Source organism: Eptesicus fuscus, chromosome 9 (assembly GCF_027574615.1).
Source record: "Eptesicus fuscus isolate TK198812 chromosome 9, DD_ASM_mEF_20220401, whole genome shotgun sequence".
NCBI classification, from domain to species: Eukaryota; Metazoa; Chordata; class Mammalia; order Chiroptera; family Vespertilionidae; genus Eptesicus; species Eptesicus fuscus.
Genome location: NC_072481.1, coordinates 71,746,581 through 71,769,106, shown reverse-complemented (window position 1 = coordinate 71,769,106; position 22,526 = coordinate 71,746,581). Strand labels below are relative to the sequence as shown.

Genomic DNA, 22,526 nt, shown 5'->3' with positions numbered 1-22,526 from the left:
ATCCCAAAGAGTTTTTGTTGATGTGGCTTGTATCTATTACCGTTTACTGTGTGAGAAATTAAAAATAAGAACATTGAAAAACATTTAATACTTTGGAAATATATTCATTTTAACATTTAATTTTCTTGACTCTGAGAAGACCAGAATTTATTACCTTGGTTTATTTAAGCATTTACACCATTAATATTTTGTAGTTCTTCTTTAATATCCAACACTAATTTTGAATATTGATGGTTGTTGTTGACACTCAAATATCAAGCTCTTTTGGCCTGAGACCCCAAAATAAGGCAGTGTGTTCTTACAGTATTTTCTAAGTATATTGGTAGTTGTAGCTTTTATTATGAAACATCTGAGTAGGGGATAGAAATGACCATCTTTTTTTTTTTTTTTAAGCTAACATAGGTTTCATAAAGAATCCAATACAATTTTATAACACTAGCTAATCACTAAATATTGGTTTTGGCAAGTAGGCAGAATTATTACCATAAATTAGAGTTTCATTTAGTTATAAGCCAAAGAATTTTGCAGTACAAAATAGGGAAAAGAATGTAATAGTTATTTCTTACAACTAGTCAAATGTTACTGTTTTCTACAAACTTCTTTTATTTCAAAGCTACTAGGTTTAATTTCAGACCTAACCTGTGTTACTAACCTGTTTCTGCTGCTGCATAAACTAGTAATAAGAATAACGGTAAGCATTTATGGAGGCTTATTATGTTCCACCCACTTATGTGTTTTAACTGATTTAATTCAACCAACCCTATGAAGTAGCTACCATTATCTTCTTTTTATAGGTGAGAAAACTGAGGCACAGAGGGGGCTAAGTAATTAGATTAAGGTCTCTCAGCCACAGAGTTGGAATTCTGATTCAGGCTATCTGGTTTTAGAGGCTATGCTTTTTTTTTTTTTTTTTAAATCCCTATCCAAGGATATGTTTATTTTTGTTGCTGTTTTTTTTTTTTTTGAGAGAGAGAGATAAACATCAATATGAGAAACATTGATTGGTTGCCTCCCTTGAACCTGCTTTTAACCAACCACTAAGCTATATTGCCTCAACTAAGTAAACCAACTGAACTAACATGCGGGAACCCCTTTCATGTCCCACGTGGTTCAGGGTTCAGGTTCAGGGTTCGAGTTCTGGAGGAGGCTGCACACAAACGAAAGAGACTAGAAAAGTAGTAATTTGGTGATATTGGGGCCAGGCGGGAGCCCATCTCTAGGGGAAGGACTACTACTCGCTCTGGCCTTGCAATCCCTTTTATTAAGGTTTGGGATCCACCCATAGCCAGTAATAGCCAATCAGCAAGGATTTACATAAGATGGACAGGTGGAAGTTGCTTCAGCTATCATTGTCTCAATTAGACAGTGAGTGGTTAGCTCTGACCTTTCAGAGCTTCCAAGGTTAACCAGCCTGCCAGGTTCCTTGTCCACACCTCTGCTAGTGAAGGCAATGGGCGGTTTCTAACACTAACACCCACAATAATAAAACAGAGAAAATACTGTAGATATTGATCATTTATTTAATGAAGATAATTAATAACTTACTTATGCAACTAGCTTCATACACTCATTTCCCTAGGAATTAAAAATAAGTAAATGAATTTTTAGTTATAAAAGTAATATATATTTATGGAAAAATTTTAATAGTACATAAAATTTCTAAAATTCTTTGCCTATTTACATTTCATTTTTAATACTTTATTTTTAGAATAGTTTTAGATGCACAGTAAAATTGAGAAGATAGTACAGAGTTCCCATATATTCTTATATCCAGTGTCTCCTATTACTAACATCTTACATTAATTAGTATGGCACATCTGTTAATGAACCAACATTTGATATAATGATACATTATTAGTGAAAGTCCTTAGTTTATTCAGATTTCCATAAATTGTCCCTATTGTCTCTTCCAGGATCCTATCATATTATAGTTACTTGTCATGTTTCCTTGGGCCCTCCTTGGTCATGACAGTTTCTCAAATTTCTTCACTTTGATGACCGTGACTGTTTAAGGAATGTAGGCTAGGTATTTTGTAGGATGCACCTTGTCTAGAATTTGTCGGATGTTTTCTCATGATTAGCCTGGGGTTATGGGATATTGGGAGGAAGGAAGATAACAGATGTAAAGTGCCATTTTTATCACTTATCAAGAGTACTTACTATGAACATGATTTATCACTGTTGATGTTGACCATGATCACTCGTCTTAAGTACTACTCTACTTCCTTCCATACTCTGCTCTTTAGAAGGAAGTCACTATGCATATGCTTCACTCTTTTTGAGGACAAAATATCTATATTAATTATTGGAAATTCTTCTGTACAAGAGACTGTTTCTTCTCTTTCATTTATTTATTCAGTAATTTGTTTGTACCAGTATGGACTCATGATATTTACTTTATACTCTGGTATTATAATCTAGTACTACTTTATTTATTAGTTGCTCAAATTATTCCACCTTTGGCCATTGGTAGCTCTTTCAGTTGGCTCCTGTGCACTCTTAGCATACCTCTTCAATATGAGGATCTGTTTCTTTCAAGCTCTTACTTTCTGGTATTACAAGATGCTCCTAACTTACCTTATGTATTTGCTGCCCCAGACTGAAAATCAGCCAATATCTCAAAGGAGCCCTGGTTCCTTTTATTGGAGAATGCTATTGGAAATTAAGTTCAGGGTGCTAGGTATATTAGTTATTTCTGTAGTATCATTTCTTTTGGGTCCTCTCAGGTGACAGAGCAAAGAAATGTGTGTATACTAACCTACATACTAACACATATTTTGAAATATTTCTATATGTAGCCACCTATATCTGTATTAAGCTAAACACAAATTCTTACTCAAATATCCAACTCTAATCCATCACCACACATATCATTATAGCTTCCTCCCCTGCTTAATTGTAAATTTCTACTCCAACAGTGAGACACCTGGCTTCCACCATCCCCCGTCCATTTCTCAATTGTTCAGTTCCAGTATACATGTATAGCAGTATCATAATTGTTAACCTGAACCTTCATTGAAAACACTTTATCAGCCAGAGTACAGTATTTATGTGCATTTTCTTTGCCTTTAGTGTCAGAGACTCTTCATTTCCAAGAGTACTTAGGCTAGCACCTGATACCCTGTATATTTTTTTCTATCAAAATTTGTTGGTTGAATCAGTCAGATATTCTCTTGAAGACATTGTTCCCTCTGCTTCTATCATTACCTGAACTATTTTTCTGTGCCTTCTCTTAGAATATTCTTCACCTTGATATACTCAGCTCCCAGCCTTGTCTGCTCTTCTTATCCTACATATTTCTCTCTCTCTCTTTCCTTTTATGTTAATCCTCGTCCAAGGATATTTTTTCCATTGATTTTTAGAAAGAGTGGAAGGGAGGCAGAGGGAAAGAGGGGGGGGGGGGGGAAAAGAGAGAGAGAGAGAGATGTGAGAGAGGCACATCAATTGGTTGCCTCCTGCACACACCCCGACCAAGGCAGGGGATCGAACCTGCAACTCAGGTATGTGCCCTTGTCTGGGAATCACACCCCAGACCCTTCAGTGCTCAGGCTGGCACTCTAACCATTGAGACGCACAGGCCAGGCCATATTTCTCTCTCTTGATAATGCTGCTAATGAATGGAATATTTGATGAATGATGTTAGAATATCTTGTTTTTGTTTTTTATCCTATATACAGTTTTTCTTTCTAGTGATTATCTTTTAACATTTCAGAAAAAAATTAATTGTATAACTATAATATGACACTGTTAGAAAAACATTTTGTTTTGTTTGTTTTTTAAGCTGTTTCAATAGGGAAGCAGTATAACATTAAGAGTGTGGCTCATTTGGTTGGGTGTCATCCCATGTACCAAAAGATTGCTGGTTTGACTTCTGGTCAGGGTACATGCCGGGGTTGTGGGCTCCATCCCCTGCAGGAAGCACCAATAGATGTTTCTCCCTCTATCCTTAAAAATCAATTTTAAAAAAAGTACTTTAAAAAATGTGTGGCTTCAACAATTATACTATATGATTTAAATTCTGGTTTCACAGTCTAGTAACATGGTGAACTTAGGTGTGCCTCAATTTTCTCATCTGTATAATAGAGATTTAAAAATTATCTGCCTGTATCAATGTGAAAGTTAAGTGAGATAATAAGTCCTTTTAACTGTGCCTAGCACATAGGAAGCACTTACTAGTAATAAGTGCTATTATAAAACACTAGTGCTCTGTAAGGTTGCAGAAAGGAAAATTACCTCAGAGTATTGTATTTAAGGTGGTTGTCTTTTTGAAACTTTGAGGATTATTTCAGGGGTTTTAAGTGTTATAGGGTGATTTTACCTTTTGGTTTGCCTGGAATGGTGACCCAGGAATATGCCTGTAAGTGCTGTCATGATTATGAGTAGCACACCTGTTTTCACTGGCTAGAATATTCTGGTTTGAATGATAAATTATATGTTCTTAAATATTGGTTAATATATCACAAATTCTGTTACCATATATATTAAAAAAGAATATTAGAATAAAAACACAAAGACAGGAAAAATGTACCATATAAAGTTTCCTTAACAGAAATCTGGAGAGCATATTTTAGGCAGAGAAAACTGAAAATTGACCATAACTGTGAGAGCCTTGAAATCCTTAGTGAACTAAAATGATTAAATTTTTTCTGAAGGCTATATGTATAAATCGTATATAATTGCAATGATGAGAAAAGAAGTGAAAATATTCGTAGGCAAAAATTGTGGAGCCAATGCTTCTACTTGAAATATGCTTCAAAATGATTTTTCATGCTTTAGATTCCTGAAACTTGATTTTGGAATCAAATTTATTTATTTTTTCTTTTTTAAGACTGTTTTAAAGAAGTCATTCATATACGTCTGGATGAACTTCTCCGTGTTTTAAAGTCTGTAATGAATAAACATCAGAACCTCAATTCTGTTGATCTTCAGAATGCTGCAGAAATGCTTACTGCAAAAGTAAAAGGTAAGAAAGATTATTAAAAGTGGGTTGGTGAGGGCAAAAAATCCAAGTGATACATTTTCATTCATGATCACTACGGAGCCATCTCCTCTCATGACATTTGTATGATGTGTATTGATAGGGGTTATGTTGTGTACTTCAATATTTAATATTCTTACTGTTATACCTAAAACTCTTTCTCTTAAAAACAAAAACTTTTTTGGCAGAAAACACTTTAAAAATACTAACTGAAATAAACTACACAACTGATATTTAAAATGTTTGAGTTTTTAAAGTGTCCTTACTCTTGAAGTAGGCTATTAGTATACCAAACGTAGCTTGTTGTGTGAGGACAATTGATGCTAGAAAAGTTATAGTGACTAAACTTAAACTAGGGAACCAAATGGAGAAAAAGAAGACTTAATTTGGACTTTATGTAAAGTGTGAGAAGTGTGTGTGTGTGTGTGTGTGTGTGTGTGTGTGTGTGTGTGTGAAAAGCATGTGCTAAAAGAATCAAGAATTAGGCCGAAACCGGTTTGGCTCAGGGGATAGAGCGCCAGCCTGTGGACTCAAGGGTCCCGGGTTCGATTCCGGTCAAGGGCATGTACCTTGGTTGCGGGCACATCCCCAGTAGGGGGTGTGCAAGAGGCAGCTGATCGATGATTCTCTCTCATCGATGTTTCTAACTCTCTATCCCTCTCTCTTCCTCTCTGTAAAAAAAAATCAATAAAATCTAAAATATATATATATATGAAAGAATCAAGAATTGGGACATTATTCTCTGTTAAATGACTTGCTGCCCCAAAGTAGTAGAATTTGTTAATCTGGGCTGCAGTATATAAGAAGGATTGAGGGTAAAGGGAGTATTGGAGAAGAAATGAGACTGGAGGCACAGAGTTAATTTAGGAGATTGTTAGAAATAATGAGCTAGATGAGGATTGACAGTCTGATCTAAGGCAAAAGCTGGAATGTGGCAATGTACAATATGGTTGTTACAGAAGAGGGGATGGATGTTGATTTGATGAAACATACCACGGGTTGAATATTAGGGGTTAAGTTGGAATTTGGAGTTGAAGATATGGACTTGAAAGTTGTTGTTGATGTTTAAGTGGTGATGGAAGAGGATTATACCAGCTCAGCCTGTGCAGAATAAATATTGGACTGAGTATGCGATCCCAGAAACAAGATAAGAGGAACCAGAGGAACAACTAATAAGTAAGGAGATGATCTGGAGAAAGGTGTCATGAAATTTAAAAGTGCAAGGTCCTAAGAAGTGATCTTCAGTGTTAAGTGTCACTGATAGGTAATGTGAATCCAAGTAAAGTAACTATAAAAAGCGACTCCCTATAGATTGAATAAGGAAAGGAAAGGCTAGGCTTCGTTGTGGAGCAGAATTACTTGACTTGTCTCTCAAAGGCCAAGTAGGCGTTAACTGGGCGAGAGGGTAGTGTTGGAGACTGTGATAGAAGGCGCTTGTACAAGAACTCTGGATGTTGAAGAATATGATATATACTTGGTGAACACACTAATATCTAGAGAGGGCAAATGGCAAGTGTCAAGGGATGAGGCAGGAAGAGAAAAAAAAAAATCTTTTCAATAAAACAGTCTATACTTAAGAACTGCCTCCTCTACTTTTGACATAGACCTGTCCTGTTTGTATGGTTCTCTTTTTTCTGTATTTCAAGTACTGGGGGAAAAAAGTAAATAGATAACTTCTGTTGTGACTTTTTAAAATTTGCTTAATAACCACATTTGTTTTTAAATAGACTGTTTATAAGTGCCATTTAACTTAACTTAGATAGGGAAATTTGTGTCTATAGATAGTAAAATTTCCATGCTTGGAAATAGCAACCACAGTTCATTCAATTGTTGTCAGTAGCTATTGTGTGCAGTCAGGATGTCCTGGGGAAGGAGTGTGCTTGTGCTTGGTTGGTGTCCACATTCCAGAAACAGATTTGAAGAAAGTGGCCTCTCAGCTGCCTTGAAGATTTTTTAATTTTTTTTGGTGGTAAAGCAGTCTTTTGAATATTATTTCCCGCTTTGACTGTCTTTACCCTTGGGATTATTGTTAGGATTTTACTTTTGTGTTTGATGAAATTTAAAAGATTACTTTGTTGGGAAACTTATTCTGGTTCAATAGGATTCAATGAAACTAGAGACTAGAAAACTTTAAAAATTATGTTGTATTTGGTGTAAGTTTATTTTTAAATACCCTCCCCCCCAACACACACACTCTTATTCTTGAGGTCATCTAAAAATATATTTGATACCTCAAATGAAAAATATTCAATGTCCTAAAAAAATTGAGGTCAAATCAGAGCCTATTTAATTCTTTCTTTTGATGATGGTTTAGTTTTCCAACCCTGGACAGGCATGGGGGAGGTAGAAACCATTTTTGAATGTCTATTTTGTGTCAGTCTAAGTGTTTTTCATAAGCTTTCTACTTTAATATTTTCAAAAATCTGTAAGGCACATTTTTATTTCTATTTTAAAAAGAAGAACATAAAGGAAAACTATTGTATCAGAAAGTGTCAGGAATGTGGAGAATGTCTTGCCATAACCCCCTGATTACATTTAGAAAACAACTATGACTTGCCTTGCTTTGGAGATATTAACTGTCCAATGCATTTTGCAAATATACCAAACTGTTAAATTACGTATAAATGCAGAACAACTTTAGAATAAGAGAGGTATAATCTTGTTTGTGTTACTGCAGGTTTGAATGCATGAAATCCCTCCACTTCTAAGTATAAGTGAAAAATTGGAATCTGGCTCCTCTTATTTTATATTTTAAGTGTGAAATTTACCTCTTATTAACTTTAAAAGAAAAATCCTTAGCTTTTCCTCCTTCATTCTAGTAGTGATTTGTATTTCCTGTGTCTCCTGTTTCCAAGCAGGAAGTTCAGTCTGACGAAATATTTGGAATATGATAAGAGAGATAGATACAGCTTATTTTTGAAGTAGATAAAGACATCTTCACATGCAGTAATTGCTTATGTACTTATGTATTTTTATTTTCATTAGTATTTACAAATATTTTGGTCTTATTTGTAATGTAAATTAAATCTCATTTGTAATATAAATTCTTCATGATCTGTGCTTGGCCTATATTTAAAATTTGGCAAATGAAAAAGAAAAATAAGCTTTACTAACATATCCAAAATTATAGAAGCCTCATGTTTTCTTTTTGTTTTGAAAAGTTAATTTTTAATAGGCAATTTATTTACACCAGGAGGGGGCTTTTTTCTGCCAAGGGCCATTTGGATATTTATAACATCACTAGAGGCCCGGTGCACAAAATTCGTGCATGGGGGGGGGGTGTCCCTCAGCCCAGCCTGCACCCTCTCCAATCTGGGACATCCCTCTCACAATCCAGGACTGCTGGCTCCCAACCGCTTGCTTGCCTGCCTGCCTGCCTGCCTGCCTGCCTGATTGCCCCTAACCTCTTCTGCATGCCAGCCTGATCACCCCCTAACCAATCCCCTGCCAGCCTGATTGACGCCTAACTGCTCCCCTGCCGGCCTGATTGTGCCTAACTGCCCTCCCCTGCTGGCCTGGTTGCCCCCAACTGCCCTCCCCTGCCGGCCTTATCCCCCCCAACTGTCCTCCCCTGCAGGCCTGGTTGCCCCCAACTGTCCTCCTCTGCCAACCCGGTCATCCCTAACTGCCCTCCCCTGCTGACCTGATCACCCACAACTGCCCTCCCCTGCCAGCCATCTTGTGGTGGCCATCTTGTGTCCACATGGGGGCAGCCATCTTTTACTACACGCGAGCGGCCATCTTGTGTGTTGGAGTGATGGTCAATTTGCATATTACCTCTTTATTATATAGGATTCCCAGGCCATACAAAATTATCATCTTAAAAATTAGCCTGTAATATTTGGTAAAACATTTAATTCAGCCCTAATGCCTTGGCAAGGCCACATCAAATGATTTTTCAGGCCTTATACGGCCCTCAGGCCGGATGTTCCTCACCTCTGATTTACGCAGTTGATAATGGAAATAGTGTGAAAGAATATGTAGTGGTGAAGTTTTCTCCCTCAAATACTTAGCCACCCATTGCTTTCCCTAGATAAGCAACAGCTGTTACTGGTTTTTTGTGTATATTATTATGCATATGTAAGCAAATACAATACGTTCTCTTTTTTATCCTCCTTTTTGCACAAATCATAGCATTCTGCTCCTTGCTTATTGTTCTAAGTTATCTGTACATAAAGGGTCTCTTTACTCTTTTGTTGTTATTTGTTTTATTTTTTCCAAAGCTGCATGGTAATCCATTATATTGATGTACTGTAATTTATTTCACCAGTTTATTACTAATAGATATTTGGATTGTTTTCCATTTTTTTCTGTTACAAACAATGCTTCAGTGTCAATTCTTAGATAGGTAGTTACTGGAACAGAGAATGTGTGTGCATTTATATTTTGGATATTGCCAAAGTGCCCTCCATAGAGATTTCCCCTTCTGATAGCAGTGCTGACAAGGCTGATTTTCTGCACCTTTGCCAACAGAGTTGGTTATAAAGCTTTCTTATCCAATCTTTGTATATCTAGTTACAGTAAAAATTGGTATATCGGTGTAGATTTGATTTGTATTTTGAGTTCAGGTAAGTATCTTTTTATATGTTACAGAGCCATTTGTACATCTTTTATGTCAATTGACCCTTTACCCATTTTTCCCTAGTGGTTGGTCTTTTTTTTAATATTGACTTGTACAATGTCTGTGTAAGTGGAATTAGTCCTGATCTTTGATATAAGTTGAAGATTTTCTTTAGTTTGTTTTTTACCTTTTTATTTGCATGTGTTTTTTTTTTTTTTAATTTTTACACTTAAATTTATCAATCCCTTGTATGGTTTTTTGGTTTTAGGAATTAGGAAGGATTTCTCTGCTCTGAAATAATAATAGCATTCTCCAATGTTTCTTCTTCTAAAGTTTTTATGGTGTCATTTATTAAGTAAGTCTTTGATATGTTCTAGAGCAGTGGTCGGCAAACTCATTAGTCAACAGAGCCAAATATCAACAGTATAACGATTGAAATTTCTTTTTTCTTTTTTTTTTTAAAAATATATTTTATTGATTTTTTACAGAGAGGAAGAGAGAGGGATAGAGAGTTAGAAACATCGATGATAGAGAAACATCGATCAGCTGCCTCTTGCACAACCCCTACTGGGGATGTGCCCGCAACCAAGGTACATGCCCTTGACCGGAATCGAACCTGGGACCTTTCAGTCCTCAGGCCGACGCTCTATCCACTGAGCCAAACCGGTTTCGGCTGAAATTTCTTTCGAGAGCCAAATTTTTTAAACTTAAACTTCTTCTAACGCCACTTCTTCAAAATAGACTCGCCCAGGCCGTGGTGTTTTGTGGAAGAGCCACACTCAAGGGGCCAAAGAGCTGCATGTGGCTCGTGAGCCGCAGTTTGCCGACCACGGTTCTAGAGTATCTCCATGTCTAGCTAATTTATCAAATAATATATCTTTTCCCACTGATTTGTTATGTCATCTTACCTAATAATAGACAAATATGCAAATTGACCATACCTCCGACACACCCACAAGCCACGCCTACCATCCAATCAGAGCGAGCATGCAAATTAACCCAAACCAAGATGGCTACAGCCACAGAGAGCAAGGTTTCCTAGGTAACAGAGGAAGCCAAGTTTTCCGCCTGCTCTTGCCAGGCCTCAGCCTCCACTCAAGCTACAAAGTTTCAATTATAGAAGGTAAACAAATTCAAACAAATGGCGGCAGAATGGAGCTTGAGAGAGCAGGCCAGGGTTGCCTCCGGCAACAGGGGAAGCAAAGCTTTCCGCATACCCTGGCCGGGCCCACCGCTTAAGGCAACAAAGTTTCAATTATAACCCCAACACAAATGGCTGTGGGCCTCGGAGGGAGCCCCAGGCTTGCCTCTGCTCCAGGCTACAAAGTTTCAATTGTAGAAGGAAAATAAATTCCAGATACCAGGGCCTCCGCTTGGGTTGCCAGGGGGCGTGGCCGGCCTGCAAAACACCACAGGCCCCTCGCTCAGGCCGCTCCATGCCCCAAGGGAACCCCCACCTGATCCAGGACACCCTTCAGGGCAAACCAGCTGGCCCCCACCCCTGTACCAGGCCTCTATCCTATCTAATAAAAGAGTAATGTGCAGATTGATCATCACTGCAGCACACAATATAGCTGCCCCCATGTGGTCAAAGATCCTGCCCCCATATGGACACAAGATGGCCACCACAAGATGGCCAGCAGGAGAGGGCAGTTGGGAGGCACCCGGCCTGCAAGGGAGGGCAATTGAGAAGGACCAGGCCTGCAAGGGAGGGCAGTTGGAGGTGATCAACCCTACAGGAGAGGGCAGTTAGGGGTGACCAGGCCAGCAGAGGAGGGAAGTTGGGGGCAAACAGGCTGGCAGCAGAGTGGTTAGGGGGTGATCAGGCTGGCAGGCAGAAGTGGTTAGGGGCAATCAGGAAGGCAGGCAGGCAAGCAGTTGGGAGCCAGCAGTCCTGGATTGTGAGAGGGATGTCCGACTGCCCGTTTAGGCCCGATCCCCCCGGGCAGTTGGACATCCCTCAAGGGGTCCCATATTAGCGAGGGTACAGGCTGGGCTGAGGGACAACCCCCCTCCGTGCACGAATTTCGTGCACCGGGCCTCTAGTATTAATATAAATACACTGAATTGTCACACATATTTCTATCTATTTCTGGTCCTTTTTGTGTCCCATTGATTTGTTAAGTCATGTGCCAATACTACACTGTCTCTATTGTAGTTTTATAGTATGTTTTATTATCTGATAAGGGTAGCTCCTCTTTCCATTATTCTTTTTGTTCAGGATTTATTTTTCTGTGAAGATATTTTAATTGCCTTGTCTAGTGCCAAAAAATATCTTGGTATTTTGAGAGTGATTTGTGTGAAATTTATAAATTAAATTAAAGAGAATTTATGTACTTAGCATTTCTGCCTGAGAATATAGTATGCATTTCATTTCAAGTTTTCTTTTGTTTTAGAAACAACTTAAAAGTTTTCATTTTGTAAATTTTGTAGCTTTTCCCCCCCTCAAGCATTTTCCCCGTATATAAATGGTGAAAATTTTCTTCCATTATATCTTTTAATTCAGTAATTTTCAAACTTCAAACCTGTTTTATGACATCAAGTTAGTGGACTGTGACCAGCATTTTTAAAGTATGAAAGAGAATAGGACAGGAAAATCAGAAAGCAACACTCATTGAATAAGACTTAAGGATGTTAAAAAATGTTAGATAACTTATGTGAATACTAGTGGCCTGGTGCACAAAATTCGTGCACGGGGCGGGGGGTCCCTCAGCCCAGCCTGCACCCTCTCCAATCAGGAACCCCTTGGAGGATGTCCGACTGGATTAGGGATTAGGGATCGGGCCTAAACCGGCTGTCGGACATCCCTCTCGCAATCTGGGACTGCTGGCTTCTAACCGCTCACCTGCATGCCTGCCTGCTTGCCTGATCGCCCTTAACTGCCTCTGCCTGCCTGTCTGATTGCCCCTAACCCCTCTGCCTGCCTGTCTGATCTCCCCTAACCTCTCTGCCTGCCTGCCTGCCTTATCGCCCCTAACTGTCCTCCCCTGCCAGCCTGATCTCACCCCCAACTGCCCTCCCCTGCCAGCCTGATCTTACCCCCAACTGGCCTCCCCTGCAGGCCTGATATCGCCCCCAACTGCCCTCCCCTGCCGGCCTGATCTTGCCCCCCGTGGCCCTCCCCTGCCAACCTGATCTCACCCCCAACTGCCCTCTCTGCCTCGGCCCCCACCACCATGACTTTGTCCAGAAGGAAGTCAGACGTCCAGAAGATGGCTGGTTGACCTGGTCTAATTAGCATATTACCCTTTTATTAGTATAGATAGATTATATAGGATAGGATTGCTTAAATGGGCGGGGAGGGGGAGCCTTTTTCAGCAGGAGGAGATGCTCTTGGCAGAAAAAATACATAATCCCTATATCTAGACTGATAGCTAACCATATACACTATACTATCAAACCGGTCATTAAAAAATTGAACCACTTTCTTACACCTTACACCAAACAGCTATTGCCTTTAAAACCCCTCCTCAGCCCCCACCTTACATTCTGTCTTCACAGTTCACCCAGATTTGGTTCTGATTGGTCGGTTTCTATGCCAGTCAGTGTCAAAAGCTCTGCCTCCTAGGCAGCCATTGGCTCCTCACAGTTCACCCAGATTTGGTTCTGATTGGTTGGTTTCTATGCCAGTCAGTGTCAAAAGCTCTGCCTCCAGGCAGCCATTGGCTTCTCACAGTTCACCCAGATTTGGTTCTGATTGGTCGGTTTCTATGCCAGTTAGCATCTCCAAGCTAATCTCCGGGCCTGATCAGAGAGGCGGAGCTGATCAGCAGCCCCTGAGGAGGCCCGGAGAGAAAGAGAGGCAAGGCTGCTGGCCAGGCCCAGAGAAAAAGAACGAGGCAAGGAGAAAATGAGCGAGGCAAGGGCTCATCAACAGCTGCCATGGAGGCTACGGATCAGACCCTGCTTCTCTCTCCAGGCCTCTTCTGAGCCTGATCCGCAGCCCTCTCGGCAGTCAGTGCTGGGTCGAAGCGCCCGCAGCAGTGGCCGTCAGTGCTGGGCCGCCATGGTAACCCAGCACTGACTGCAGGACTGACTTCTGGTTGGTCGAGCCTTCAGTCGTTACGGACCCTGGTTTTTATATTTTAGGATGATGTACTCGGTCATGATGTAAAATGTTTTCCTTACTGAAGGTGGTGGTAAAAAAAAGTTTGAAAGTTGCTATTCTAACAGGTGTAAGTATGAAAACTATTTATGTGATTTCTTAAAGATATACTCTGTGTGTCTTAGTGCTTATTGTTGAGACTTAGTAGGCAACCCAATGGAGAAAATTATGTTTACTTATGTTTACTAATTACCAAGCACTGTACTCTATCTAGGTGCTTTACACTTTCTCTGTTGTTCCTTTCAATAATATGCCATTGTGCATACCAAGAATTGAAGTTGGGTAATGTAGGTGACATAGGGAGTAGTAGAGGTCAAATTTGAACTCAGGTCTGAAACTCTAAAGCCTTCTTCTAATTACTATACCACATTGTTTAAGAGAGCAGAATACTTCAAGATGGAAGGAAGTGTTTAAAATTTGTAGTAATAATAGCTTACATTATTGAGGATGTTCTTACTGTATGCCAGAAATGGTTGAGGTCAATACTATTGTTATATCAGCTCCTGTTTTGCAGCTAATGAAGCTGAAACATAGAGAAGTTTGTCCAAGTTTGTATACGTATTAAGTGGTAGAGTTGTTGAGCATTGTATAATGGTTAAGTGGGATAGAATTTTAGAATAAAAAAGGCCTCCAAGTTTGACTACTATGAGGTTATTGTTGACAGTGTTATTCAGTGATATTGAGTGAAAATATTAACTAACATTTATTGAGCATTTTCTGTGTAACAGGCTCTGTTCTTAAGTTCATTCAAGCTTCACAACAGTTCTCAATATTATTTGTTTTATAAATGAGGAAACTGAGGCACAGAGCAGTTAAGTTACTTAACCAAGTAAGAGACAGAGTTAGAATTTAACCCAGGTGGACTGGCTTCAGAGCCCTATGTACCTAGGCAGCAAACTACTACCAGTGGGCTAAATCTGGCCTGCTGCCTGTTTTATTGAATAGTTTTATTGGAACACAGCCACTCTTATTTGTTTGTGTATCATTGTATCTTGTTTGTTTAAGTTTGACTCCTTTAGGCAGAGTTGAATAGTTGCAACAGACCGTATGGTCTGAAAAGTATTTATTGTCTAGCTCCTTACAGACAAAGTTTTCTTACCCTTGATAATCATTAAACTGGATGAAAAGCCAAATCCTGATGAATGCAGTCATGACCTATTTATAGAGGTTTGGCAGTAAAGAAATGTTATGTTAGATTGGGTGGTAGCTTTAATAAGAAATACTGTAAAATGATTTTTTTTTTTCACATAGAGAAGATTTGTGTATGTCAGTAGCATATGAAAAAACATGTCAAGTTGAAGCCACAAGAGAAAGGAGAGGAGAGTGATGGTGATAAAGGGTTTTGGAGAATGCAGGAGAGAGTAGAAAGTTTATTATTGGAAAAGAGCCAAAGACTTTTCTTTGGAACACTGAAGAGGAGCAAAAAAGAGAAAGGATATTAGAAATATAGGGCTGTTTTGAAGTGGAGGCAAGGACAGTAATAGGAATTTTCATTAGATGGCTGTGACCTCATTTGGGTGGGGATGAAGATAGGGAGGAAAATGGTTCAAATAATTGCCTTTTCACCACTAAAAATTGTTTTTTTAATCCCCCAATCACGAGTAGTGCTATGAAAAAGTATACATACAGGAAAGAAAAATTATAGAATTTTGGATAGTATTATAAAGTTTTTTTTTCTTTAAAGTCTAACAGGTTAAAGTTTGGAAATATTAGTAAGCTTTACATTTTTGCTCCTATTACATTATAAATTACCATTTAAAGTCTATTTTCCAATGAGATTTTAGAAACAACTTTATTGAGGTATAATTGGCATACAGTAAACTGCACGTATTTAAAGCGTAGAGTTAGATCAGTTTTGACATGCATATTCTTTTGAACCATCACAGTCCAGATAATGCATGTTTCTTTGTAATCCCTCCCCTCTGTGCCTCCCTGACCTTCCTTTTCACCAATTTGATAAGTTGTGTTTTATTTTCATTTGTGCAAAAATACTTTCTAATTTCCTCTTTTCTTCTTTGATTCATGAGTTACTTAGAAGTGTGTTATCTAGTTTTCTAATATTTGGGGATTTTCCCAGAAATCTTTCTGTTATCTCTAATTTAATTCCATCTAGTCACAGAACATATTTTGCCTGATTTGAATCCTTTAAAACCCATTGAGATGTGTTTTATGGCCAATAATATGTAAATATTCACCTTGGACTTGAAAAGAATGTATTTTGTTGTTATTGGGTGGAGTGTTCTATAATTATTCATCTGGTCAAGGTGGCTGATAGTATTGTTGAAGTCTTCCATATTCGTACTGATTTTCCATCTATGTTTTCTGTCAGTTATTGAGAGGTTTATTGAAATCTCTGGCATTCCTGTGAATTTGTCTATTTCTCATTATAGTTCTATTAGTTTTTGCTTCAGGCATTTTAAAATTTTTATTAGGTGCATGAATGTATAGGATTATGTCCTTTTAATAAATTGACTTCTTCATCATTATTAAATGACCTTCTTTATCCCTGGTAGTTTCCTTTGCTCAGAAATCTACTTTGTGTGATATTAGGCAGTAAGCTGGGCAATTGTAGAGCTCACCACATTTGTTTCTTGTCGTTCAGTACTTTGTTGCCTGATAGCAAGTGTCTTGAAAACTGTTGTCTCGTGTATTTTGTTACAGGTTTCTTTTAGTTCTTTCAGGCAGAAGTATAAGCCTATTTTTCCATCTTAGCCAGAACAGAAGTCCAAAAGTATTTTTAAAATTAATTATGGTGGTTCTTAGGTTTTTCTTTTTGTTTGTATTGGGGATACTTAGAAGACTCTAATGAAAGATAGGGACCTTAGCCCCTCATATCGACAAAGGCTTATACATGTAAAATCTTGGTTATAATTTCATGAGGTTTGCAGGCTTAGGGTTTATTTCATTCCTGCTCAGATATCCTTGCTTTCCAGCAAGTATTTTCAACCCTAATTATATGTTAGAATCACCTGGGGAACTTTAATAACTAACTATGCTTCACCCTGACCTATGAAATCTGAACCTTTAGTAGTGGGACCCAGACTTTGGTTTTAAAACTCCCTAGGTAATTCTAATGTGCAGCCAAACTTAAGAACAACTCTGTTTTAAGGCAAAGAAGTGACTTCCTCTCCACTTGGTTTCTCTACCTTCCCTTTGGTGGCAAGTATCCTAGGGAAGGTAGGGTATAGGAAGCCAGTTGCTTCTTAAACTCAACCTGACTAGAGTGGGTTACTTTTTAAAAATTGCTAATCCCACTTTCAGATTTTGTTCTGGTAAATTGTATCTAGATTTTTATCAAAAGTGCACACAGAAATTATAATAAGAAACCTTTTTTAGTTGTTTCACAATTTGCTTTAGCAAAATTAAAAATGTTAGAATATCCCTCTGACAAACAGAAGACAGCTATATATCAACTAACATGGACCTCAGCACCCAAAGGCCTGTAAGAAATAAGGCTATAAATAAGTAGGAATTTAAATTTTCTAAAACTTTGGGTATTTTTTATGTGCTTGCTTTGTATTTAGGTTTTATGCTATGTCAAATGTATATATGACTTCAGTTATTGGTAATTCATAGTGAAAAATGTACTTCATGTTGACTTAAGTAAGCCACAGTATGTGTTCAGCTGTTTTTAAAAAATTCCATAAAGCAATAAGCAAGAGAAAATAGCACAGAGCACTCTTAATGAGAGAATTCTGGTGTGACATGGACTCTGGGACTCCAAGACTGATTGATTTCATATTGAGTCACTTAGATGTGTCAAATTATATAATACATGGAGTAGTCAGTTTGGAATGCCAGTTACTTTTGTGTAAGCTAATTTTTTGGTATGATTTTTTTTAAATGAAGAACTTGAACATTGTGTCCTTTTTGTGTATTAAGCTGTTCATTTTCTGAATTTTCTGATGATTCTATAAGTAATGGTAGAATTGTAAGGTTTTAAGTGATTTTATATAAATCTGGTTTAAAATATTTTCTTTGTCATTGATTTTAACCAACTTTTACCTATAGCTGTGAACTTCACAGATGTTAATGAAGAAAACAAAAACGACCTCTTCAGAGAAGTGTTTTCTTCCATTGAAACCTTGGCCCTTACCTTTGGGAATATGTAAGTAAGAGGTCTCTCATTTAACGAATTTTGGGCCTACGTATCTTAGTGAGTGTTAATGTCACATAATTCAGTAAATACATATTAAGTAAAGTGTTAACCAGTATAAAATAGGGTCACATTGGGAAAGCTATATACTGTGTTGTTTTATTACTATATTTGAAGGTGTCTTTAGAGCTATTTAGGAGCAGCATTGTGACTGTGGTTTATGTGAATAGAGTCTTAGGAATTTATTTCTAAGGATCTTACTAAAAAAAAATTTATTCTGGATGACATGTTGAATGTAAATCCTGTGACATAGCAATGTAATGACTTGTTTTTTTTCTTTTCTTTAACCTCCCTCAATAGTCTGACAAACTTCCTTATGGGAGATGTAGGCAATGATTCATTATTTCGACTGCCTGTTTCTCGGGAAAGTAAGGTAGGGCAAATTTGTGTGAAAGCAAAGACTTTAATATGTTTAACTTAATATTTCAATAATTTTCTAATCTTAATCTCAGCATACTCTTTTATAGTTTTTTTATCTTAGCAAGAAAAACATCTCAATTTATATTAAATATTTTCATTTACTAGAGGCCCGGTGCATGAAAATTCATGCACTGGAGGGGGGGGGTCCCTCAGCCCGGCCTGCCTCCTCTCACAGTCCGGGAGCCCTCAGGGGCGGGAGGCGACCTGGCGATCAGGGGAAGGTGACGCTCCATCACACCTCTGCTGCTGCCACTGCCAGCAGTGCAAGCCTTGGCTTGCCTGCGCCTCGAGCCAGCCCTGGGCAGCTGGGCAGCCGACATCTGAGGCTTGCTTTCACCTCAGGCCGGCCCTGGGCGGCTGGGGGGCTGAGGGGACGGGGGGACTCCGGAGGCAGGTGTGCGGAGTGGCCGGGCCCACCTAAGGGTGGGCCTGGCCTTGCCGCATGCCTGCCGCCCCAGTGGGGCTGAGGGGACTGGGCGCTGCCATCTGTGGCTGTGGGTGCCGCCATCTTTGAGGGCGGGGCAGTCAATTAGCATATTCCCTCTTTATTGGCTGTGGGTGCTGCCATCTTTGAGGGCAGGGCAGTCCATTGGCATATTCCCTCCTTATTGGCTGTGGGCGCTGCCATCTTTGCGATGGCATGAGGGTCAGTTAGCATATTCCCTTTTTATTAGATAGGGTGGTCGTTTCTGGAACAAAAATGTAATTGTACTTTTTAAGTAGAACTATCATTTAAAAGAACACAGCTGATCATTTTAGTGTCTTATGTAATGAATCTATATCATATGGTCCAAATTTTTAGTAATTCTTAACCATTTTTCTCTATTGACATTGTCTTAGATCTTAAAGACTGTTGGAAACCTAAAAAAATAATGCAAGAAGTAAAGAAGTATTCATATTTTCACAAATCCTACAGTTTGTTACCATGAAACACTTATTAACAGACCTAAGTCTCTCTAAGAGCATCCCTATAAGTATGTCAGAGGATTGGGTTCTGATTTCCAATTGGAAGAAAAATTGCTGTGAAATAATAGAACATAGAGGAATCTATGTAGAATATTTCTTTAAAGGTTTATAGTTGTAGTATTTTTATTTAAATACATGTTTTTCACCAAATGCAAGAAATTTAAACAAACTGTATTAGGAACATATGTTGATCATTTGCTGGTAAGGATGATCATATCCAAAAAGGATTTCAACAAATATTTGGAAATGTGTCAAGTACTTTTAGTATAATCAAGATAATATAAAAGTTCCAGGTCTTTCTTAAAATGATACACAAAATATAAATGACTACGTGAGGCATTTGTTATGCGCTACAATATTGAGACAAGAAACTTTACTATTTCTAAAGTCATCCATTGATTAAGGAGGATAGTGTATAAAGCATATCAGAATGGTGAAGAATTTTAAGAGCTTTGAATATTTTGCTATCATTCGTGATCTTTTTTTCATTGTTTTCTTTTCAAACGTTCTGCTAGTTCAGATGATGTAATAAAAATTGTATCTGTGTGATAAGGCTCTGAACATTGTAACTTTTTGGTGTGAATCCTGTTTCCTGTTCTGTGACTCTGTTATGCATACAACTTATATTAATTCTTAATAGGAAAATACTTTTTGCTTTCTTTTTTCCTTTTGCTCATTGTTTTCCTTTTTGCAGTTTTTAATTTCTAGAGATTGAAATAAAATCTATGATGATATAATACTAAAAATTAAAAAATTACTTTGAAGAGTTTGAAAAATATATTTAAAAATAATAGCTGCCATTTATTTAATAGTGCTTATTATGTATTATTTAATAGTGCTTATTATGTATTATGTTCTGTGTATCATCTCAGTCTTTAAAATAGCCTTATGGAAGTAGTGTTCTTATCCCCATTTTACAGATGGGCAAACTAAAATTAAGTGAGCTTAAATTAAATATGTAGCCCCGTGTCATACAGCTAATAAGTGATAGAGATGGATTTCAATCTCAAATCTCTTTGGTCTCTTTTGCATTGAATCCTTGCATATTATATATTACCCAACTAAATCAAGTTTGTTTGTGATCTAACAATTTTGGTAGATACTGTTTTCCTGCACTGTCCAATAAGGTAGCCTCTTGCCACATATAGCTCTATTAATTTAAATTAATTAAAATAAATAAAATTAAAAATGCACTTCTCATTTACATTAGCCACTTTCAAAAGCTCAAATAGCTACATGTAGCTAGTAGCTACCTTATTAGACAGTGCAGATATAGGACATTTCCATTATTATAGAAAGTTCTGCACTGTGCTTTCCAATAGAGAAAATGCTTGTCTATAATAATAAAGGCATAATATGTTAATTAGACCAGACAGCCGATCGACCTTCTGGTCGTCATTCTGGACGAAGCCACGGGGGCCGAGGCAGAGGCGGTTAGGGGCGATCAGGCAGGCAGGCGAGCAGTTCGGGGTGATCAGGCAGGCAGGTAGAGTGGTTAGGGGTGATCAGGCAGGCAGGCGAGCAGTTAGGGGCATCAGGCAGGCAGGCAGGCCAGTGGTTAAGAGCCAGTGGTCCCGGATTGCGAGAGGGTGCAGGCTGGGCCGAGACCCTCCTATGCACAAATTTTGTGCACCGGGCCTCTAGTCATATAATAAAATGGTAAAAGGGCTGGAAGAGATAGGTCTTTGTCTTCTGTTTAGATAGCAATCTATTTAAATTGCTTATATAACTTTCTGACTAATATTTTTGAGATCTGCAGAATTTAATGTTTTGAATGGATTCATTAACATTAACTAATGCTGTTAGTAAACAATGATGTTATTTATTCTTGGACCTTGAGAACTGCTGTTGTAAAAAGCTATATAATTCTTATAAAATGTTCTGACATTTGAACAGAGTTCTCAGGCCCTTTGAGTTCTAAATACCGTATTTTCCGGCATATAAGACGGCTGGGCGTATAAGATTTTCCTGGGTTAAAAAGTCATCTTATACTCCGGAAAATATGGTAATTTGTCCAGATTTATCCAGTAGTAAGTATAGAAGCTGGAATTTTAATCTACCGTATTTTCCGGCATATAAGACGACTTTTTAACCCAGGAAAATCTTATATGCCCAGTCGTCTTATACACCGGAAAATATGGTACTTGAAATTCTTTAGCAGGAATTATGTCAGAGTAACAAATTAGAGTGAAAAAATTCTGAAGCAAAAATCTGTTACTTTCTGCTCTAATTTTAAATTTGTTTTCTTCCATGTTGTAAGTCTTTTGAAAATGTTTCTGTGGAATCAGTGGACTCATCCAATGAAAAAGGTAATGCTTAAGGTACTTTAAACCTTTTTTGAACTCTTTGCAGTTAAATTCAATAAATGTTTTGAATTTTGATAAATGTTTTGGATCTCCTTCTGCTTAGTAACCTAATATATTTATCTTAACATAAACTGACATGTAAAGTTTTACATATTAAACTTAAGGGAAAAAACCTGCTGAAGTAGATACTATGATGATAGATACTGATCAAGAATTATTGGGCTGGCCCTAGCTGGTTTGGCTCAGTGGATAGAGCATCAGCCTGTGGACTGAAGGGTCCTGGGTTCGATTCTAGTCAAGGGCACATCCTGTGCAGGAGGCAGCCAATTAATGATTCTCTCTCATCGATATTTCTACCTCTTTCCCCTCTCCCTTCCTCTCTGAAATCAATAAAAATATATTTAAAAAAAAGAATAATTGGGCTGATAACTTGATGTGTAATAGAAATACACATTAAGATCAAGAGTAAATTTTAATTTAAGTTTAAACTGTGACTTTACTGTTACTTGTATTTTTAAACCTGTTTTCATTGAAGAACATCTTAGAATTTGAATGTTTCTTTGTTTAGAATTACATGCTCATATTTAATATGTGCTTACCTTAATATTTTTATTTTCAGTAAATTTTTCTCCTGCAGAACTAGACAGCATGCTGTTAAAGAACACTGACTCTGTAGAACTGGCTTTGTCATATGCTAAAACATGGTCAAAATATACCAAGAACATAGTGTCATGGGTTGAAAAAAAGCTTAACTTGGGTAAGTGGGCCTTTGGGGCATCTGATTAAATTTGGGGTGTAAGAACTAAATTGTTTGCAATTCATTTGCTACGGACTATGAGTAATATGATTCCAAATTAGTAGCTATCTCATTGCAGTGAATAAAATCATTGTCAATTTTCTCTTCTTGAAATAAAGACTCTTCCCACAATAAATGTACTTACCAAACATTACTGTAGAGCAACCACTACATCTCGGGGCACAAAAGACAAATAGTATACTGTATTTGCCTTTAAGGAATTCATACTTTAGTGGGT

General features: G+C 37.9%; 1 protein-coding gene across 9 annotated transcripts in view; it reads left to right on the top strand.

Annotated features, from left to right (window-relative positions):
* The window catches only part of ARHGAP29 (Rho GTPase activating protein 29), an 82,589-nt gene that overhangs the window by 27,816 nt on the left and 32,247 nt on the right, over window positions 1-22,526 (top strand). For 5 of the 9 annotated variants that reach the window (XM_054721400.1, XM_054721399.1, XM_054721401.1 and 2 more), the window contains exons 3-7: window positions 4,829-4,963; window positions 17,656-17,752; window positions 18,101-18,173; window positions 21,447-21,495; window positions 22,112-22,249. In XM_054721400.1, coding sequence (XP_054577375.1) covers window positions 4,829-4,963; window positions 17,656-17,752; window positions 18,101-18,173; window positions 21,447-21,495; window positions 22,112-22,249 — 492 coding nt within the window. Of the gene's footprint in view, window positions 1-4,828; window positions 4,964-17,655; window positions 17,753-18,100; window positions 18,174-21,446; window positions 21,508-22,111; window positions 22,250-22,526 lie in introns of those variants that run through there. The other 4 variants (XM_028152321.2, XM_028152322.2, XM_028152325.2 and 1 more) reach the window with 4 other exon arrangements.